Here is a 6,022-nt window from a genome sequence, read left to right as displayed (position 1 = left end):
TTTTTTGAGACAGAGTTTTACTCTTGTCACCCAGGCTGGAGTGCAGTGGCACGATCTTGGTTCACTGCAACCTCCGCTCCCGGGTTCAAGTGATTCTCCTGCCTCAGCCTCCCAAGTAGCTGCCACCACGCCCAGTTAATTTTTGTATTTTTAGTACAGACAGGGTTTCAGCATGTTGGCCAGGCTGGTCTTGAACTCCTGACCTCAGGTGATCCACCCACCTTGGCCTCCCAAAGTGCTGAGATTACAGGCATGAGCCACTGCGCCTGGCCACCTCGCTCCATTTTTAAATTATTTTCATAGATGGGGCCCAGACTGGCCTCAAACTTCTGGGCTCAAGCGATCTTCTTGCCTCAACCTTCCAAAATGCTGGGATTACAGGTGTAAGCCATCACACCTGGGCAGGCCAAGATTTCTATAACTTTGTCTATCACTAATGCCTAGAAATAAGCAGGATCTGAAAAAATACTTGCTGATGAATACATGAAGACAGGTGAACAAAACACAGACCATTCTCTGAAAACCATATAATAAATCACTTACCGAAATTGCATATAGATTATAAATAGGCTTAATACGAGTGTCTTCTCTTTGGTCATCAGTGCTGTCTTCTTCACTGTGGTTTCCAAGCTGACCATTGCTGTAGCCGTTGCCACATGCTTCATGCTCATAAAGGAATCCATTGGCCAAAGCTACCTCATGGTCCTGAGGAGTGACCAGCTCTGGTTGGCTGCCCCCCAGCATGTGCCCTCGGCTCAAGGTGTCAGCCAGCTCACAGATCTGCCCAGCCCCATTCTCTTTGCTGGCATCCAAGTTCTCCTTACTACTTGACAGTTTATTTTTGCTGCCAATCTGGGGCAGCCGGAGCCTCCCTTTGCTCCTCCCCAAAGTCCGTGGGCTGCTATTAGGGCTGCTGTTTTTGCTGGAGGGACAGCTGGTTCCACTTTTTCTTGTTGAAGAAGGAGAACCTGTGAACAGGAGAGAAGAAAAGATTGACAAATCCAAATGCCACAAGGTAAGCCGGCCCCAAATGCTACTCTAAGGTTAGCTTCACAACTGTATACACAAAGGTAAAGATAGGGGAGTTGTGACTGGCACTCTTTAGTTCCTATTATGTAGCCAGTAAGTTACATTTTTGTCTTCTTCAATGCCAAGTCCCTATAAGCAACAATATCCTGAAAATGTAAAGTACATTATAGGGACTCAGAAAATGGCAGAAAGATGATTTATGTCAGATTCAGTAGAAAAAAAGTGTAACTATTAGGCTATAGAGTTTTCCAAATACATATTCTTCTCCTTTGTAAAATTAGACAAAAACTATGACCACCATTTATTGAGTAATTACTATTGTTAGACATGGTACTGGGAATTTCTTGCTGTCCATTGTTATCTCTATGTCTTACAAAAATCCTGTAAGGCTTTAAACTTTTTGGTTATAGCCTCTTGCCCCACCCCCTTTTATACCTTTAAAAATAATTGAGGACCCTTAGAACTTTTATGTAAATTTTATATATCAATATTTCCCATATTAGAAATTAAAACTGAGGAATGAAAAAGTACAATACATTAGTACAGACTTCACTGTCAAAGTGACAATATCATCCCATGTCATGTTGTCTCTCACACCATTGTATATTTGTGAGATAATAAAAGTGAAAAGGCACATATTGTCTTAGTATTTTTATGAAAACAGTTTTGGGCCAGGCGCAGTGGCTCACGCCTATAATCCTAGCACTTTAGGAGGCTGCAGCAGGAGGATCACTTGAACTCAGGAGTTCAAGTTCAGTCTGGGAAACACGGTGAAGCCCCCCCCATCTCTACAAAAAATACAAAAATTAGCCAGGTACAGTGGTGTGTGCCTGTAGTCCCAGCTACTCAGGAGGTTGAGGTGGAAGGATCAATTGAGCCCAGGAGGTTGAGGCTACAGTGAGCTATGATCTCTGTTGCACCACTGCACTCCAGCCTGGGTGACAGAGTAAGACCTTGTCTCAAAAATAAAATAAGATAAAATAAAAGAGTTTTGATCCTCTGGACCCCCTGAAAGACGGGGAACCTCAGAACTTTTGCTATAAGGGGACAAGACAGCAGCTACCATTCCTGTTTACTGGGTATCAGGCACTGTGCGAAGTGCTTTACTCTCCACGTGTCAAACTCTCAACTCTGTGTAAACCTGGTATTATCTACATTTTACAGACGAGAAATAGATTCAAGGAGGCTGAATTTCTTGCCAAAAGTTACATAGCTCAAATATAGGTGGGTCTGATTTCAGATAGGTTCCTTCCACCCAACTAACCTGATGTTCCAGAACAGAAGACAGAGAAACATATGTAGCCTACAAGGGTCCCAAAAAGACACCTGCATAGGCCCCAGGTCTCACCTTTTGGGCTGCTGATAATGTTGGCGCTGAGTGAGGATGGGCTTTTGCTCAGGAGCACATCCTCTTCCCCGGCCGAACTCTGCGCTTCCACTTTCTTCACCTCTCTTGCCAGAACCCTGGTCTCGGAGAGCTCGTCTCCCTGGGGTGTGAGTGGTTTACGCTGGCAGAGCGCTGGATCTCTTGGTACCAAAAAAGCACTCGGGTCAAAACTTTCCCGAGGAAATTTGACAATTTTCTGTGATTTTATCCATCGACCATTTACAAATTGAAATCGCTTAAGATGAATTATCTGGAGAAGTAAAGTTAGAAAACATCTGCATTGAAGAGTTCTGAAGATACAAAGTTTACATGGAAAAAACAGGTCTAATACATGTGAATATTTGGGAATATGTAATAGAAACCCTTCATTATTCTTTAAATACTTCAAAAATATGGTTTTCATAAAAGCCTCTTCACAGGCCCCAGGGCACTGGTATGCTTGTGTACACACACTCAACTCAGCTGGGTGCCACAGCCATGTGACTATACGCAGTGGGTGCTGGTTCTGGGCTCAGTTGCTCTTCTAGAGTCCACAAAGGGCTAGCCTAAGCTTCCTCTCTCCACAGACCCAGAGGTTCACCCTCTCTTGAAGTTCACATTCACCACGTTGGACCCCTTGTGGCAATTCTCACATGGCACTGAATTGCAGTTACTGGTCTACATGATTGCTCTCTTCTTCTAGGTTACAAGCTCTTTAGGAAAAGGAATTACCAAACATTTGTAGAAAGACTCATCTCTGTACTCAACATAAAAGCTGTGTACAGAAAGTGTTTTAAACACTGCAGAAGGAAGGGTCTTATTCTCAAAAATAACAAAATCAGCCGGATGCGGTGGCTCACGCCTGTAATCCCAGGCTGAGGAGGGCAGATCATGAGTTCAGGAGTTCGAGACCAGCCTGGCCAACGTGGTGAAACCCCATCTCTACTAAAAATACAAAACTTAGCCAGGCATGGTAGCCCCGGCTACTTGGGAGGCTGAGGCAGATGAATTGCTTGAACCAGGGAGTCGGAGGTTGCAGTGAGCTGGGATCACGTCACCACACTCCAGTCTAGGGACAGAGCAAGACTCCGTCTCAAAAAAAACAAAACCAAACCTCCTGTTTATGTCTTCCTTCTTACATGCTAGATTCCTGCTCTTTCAGAGACAGGACTGTAACATACCAGGATGGGTGGAAGCCTCCAGAGATCCAGCTTCTTGGTTGCCAAACAGTGGGTCTTACACTTGGAACAGTAGTACATTTCATTTTCCCCTAGCTCTTCCTCATTGGTGAAAGCACGGAGACAGCTGTCCAGATTGATGGGCTCGGCTTGTGCTCTCCGACTCTGCTCCACACTCTCATGCTCATCTACAACCTGCAGGTAGAGGGAACAGGAGGAAAAGAGGGTGTGGGAAGGCATTTGAAGTGGTGATCCAGTTAGCTATGCATCATCCTCTTGGCCACTCACCCTCATCTCACTCTATATAAGGAAAAAGCAAATACAACTGCCTGGGTATGGTGGCTCATCCCAGCACTTTAGGAGGCCAAAGTGGGAGGATTGCTTGAGTCCAGGAGTTTGAAACCAGCCTAGCCAACATAGATCCTATCTCTATAAAAGAAAAATTAAAAAATTAGCTGGGCGTTGTGGCACATGTCTGTAGTTCCAGCTACTCAGGAGGATTACTTGAGCCTGGGAGGCAGAGGTTGCAGTGAGCTGTGATTATGCCACTGCACTCTAGCCCAGATGACAGAATGAGACTCTGCCTCAAAAAAAAGGAAGAGAAAACACAACCCAACCTAGAGTCTGAGCAAATACAGCACCTACAGACTATTCACAAGTCTCACATCAGTAACATTCTGGATAAAATTTCTATTAATATGACCATAGCTTTTCTTGAAAAATTTTTGAATGCTTCAAAATGACAAAAACAAAAACAAAAATTTGTATTTATTTAACAATTTTGGAATCCTATAAGGGATTACATGTGAGCTGGCCCCCAAGCCATGGGTGCTGATAGTAAGCCATTTATTTATTTATTTATTTATTTATTTATTTTTTTGAGACGGAGTTTCACTCATGTTAACCAGGCTAGAGTGCAATGGCACGATCTCGGCTCACCGCAACCTCCGCCGCCTGGGTTCAGGCAATTCTCCTGCCTCAGCCTCCTCAGTAGCTGGGATTACAGGCACGCACCACCATGCCCAGCTAATTTTTTGTATTTTTAGTAGAGACGGGGTTTCACCATGTTGACCAGGATGGTCTCGATCTCTTGACCTCGTGATCCACCCGCCTCGGCCTCCCAAAGTGCTGGGATTACAGGCTTGAGCCACCGCGCCCGGCAAGCCATTTATTTTTAAGCAGAAAGTCAGAGCATTATTAGCATGCTGCAGACTTTACAGAAGCTAGGAGAAATAACATGAAACACAGAAGCCAGATCTGGATGAAATAAGGGCATAGAAAAGCTCACCATGAGATGACAACACAGCACATCATGAAACCCTACAGGGTACAACTCATTTGCATCTGATACCATGTAACACAGAGTTATCGAAATACTCTATAATTATCTGTCTCCTCTCTCTTGGGGCCTTTTTATCTGAGATGGCAACAAAAGGAAGAGCAAGCTCAAAAGAGCGTGCTGCTTTTGCTGAGAAGGCCCCTAATACCCACCCAAACCTTTGGGGTCCTGTTAATCAGCATGTTAGGCTGTAGAGCAAGAAGGAGTTAAGCACAAGAAAGGAGAGAGAGCAAAGAAGAGGTGGGGTTCAGGGATGTATGTTGGGGTGGTGTGGAATGAAGAGGAAGGAGAGAAGGAAGGATGTAGAGTACAAAGAAAAGAAATAATTTTCCCCTCTCCCATTCCTGGCTGCTACCTGACAAACAATCAAGAACCAAACAGCTGGGATCCTTCTGTTTGTCTCTATAATATATGGGAAGGTGGATGAGGCATCAGGGTTATGAATGCTACCATGAGAGTTCGCACAATAGATATTCGTGTCCCAAAGCTGAGCCCAGACCACAAGGCCCCACACTGACTGCCTCTCTGTGGCAAGGGTCACATATGTCCATCATACACCCTATTTATTGCTCCTCCCTTCCAGAGGTGTATGGGTTCTCCCGAGGCAAATTCCTCCATGAATTTCCCTTCCTGAAACTCATGATGGGAACATTAGGCTGCCTGGAATACAAATTGGCACAGTGCAGGACATTCAGCTTAGAATGAGTTTCAGCTGAGACTTTTTCCCTATAGGATAGGATGGTTGAGTCAGGAGGCTGTCAAGTGCTGCTATAAACCAAACTAGCAAGGTTGGGTTTGATCGTGCAATTAAAGGTTTTAGTACTGCATAACTATCCAGTCTAAAGAACTCATTTAAAAAGGGGAACTTACGGCCGGGCGCGGTGGCTCAAGCCTGTAATCCCAGTACTTTGGGAGGCCAAGGCGGGTGGATCACAAGGTCAAGAGATCGAGACCATCCTGGTCAACATGGTGAAACCCTGTCTCTACTAAAAGTACAAAAAATTAGCTGGGCATGGTGGTGCGTGCCTGTAATCCCAGCTACTCAGGAGGCTGAGGCAGGAGAATTGCCTGAACCCAGGAGGCGGAGGTTGCGGTGAGCCGAGATCGCGC

The 6,022-nt window shown here is 45.0% G+C and overlaps 1 protein-coding gene across 1 annotated transcript in view; it reads right to left on the bottom strand.

Moving 5' to 3' along the window:
• USP32 (ubiquitin specific peptidase 32) overlaps nt 1–6,022 on the bottom strand; it is a 213,830-nt gene that overhangs the window by 3,813 nt on the left and 203,995 nt on the right. Inside the window, exons 30-32 of the mRNA XM_017539840.2 lie at nt 3,577–3,768; nt 2,378–2,666; nt 380–968 (exon numbers count right to left, since the gene is read on the bottom strand). Coding sequence (XP_017395329.2) covers nt 380–968; nt 2,378–2,666; nt 3,577–3,768 — 1,070 coding nt within the window. The remainder of the gene's footprint in view (nt 1–379; nt 969–2,377; nt 2,667–3,576; nt 3,769–6,022) is intronic.

This window comes from Cebus imitator, unplaced genomic scaffold, assembly GCF_001604975.1.
Source record: "Cebus imitator isolate Cc_AM_T3 unplaced genomic scaffold, Cebus_imitator-1.0 Scaffold121, whole genome shotgun sequence".
NCBI classification, from domain to species: domain Eukaryota; kingdom Metazoa; phylum Chordata; class Mammalia; order Primates; family Cebidae; genus Cebus; species Cebus imitator.
The sequence above is the reverse complement of the archived record's forward strand: the minus strand, read 5'-3'. Positions and strand labels throughout refer to the sequence as shown.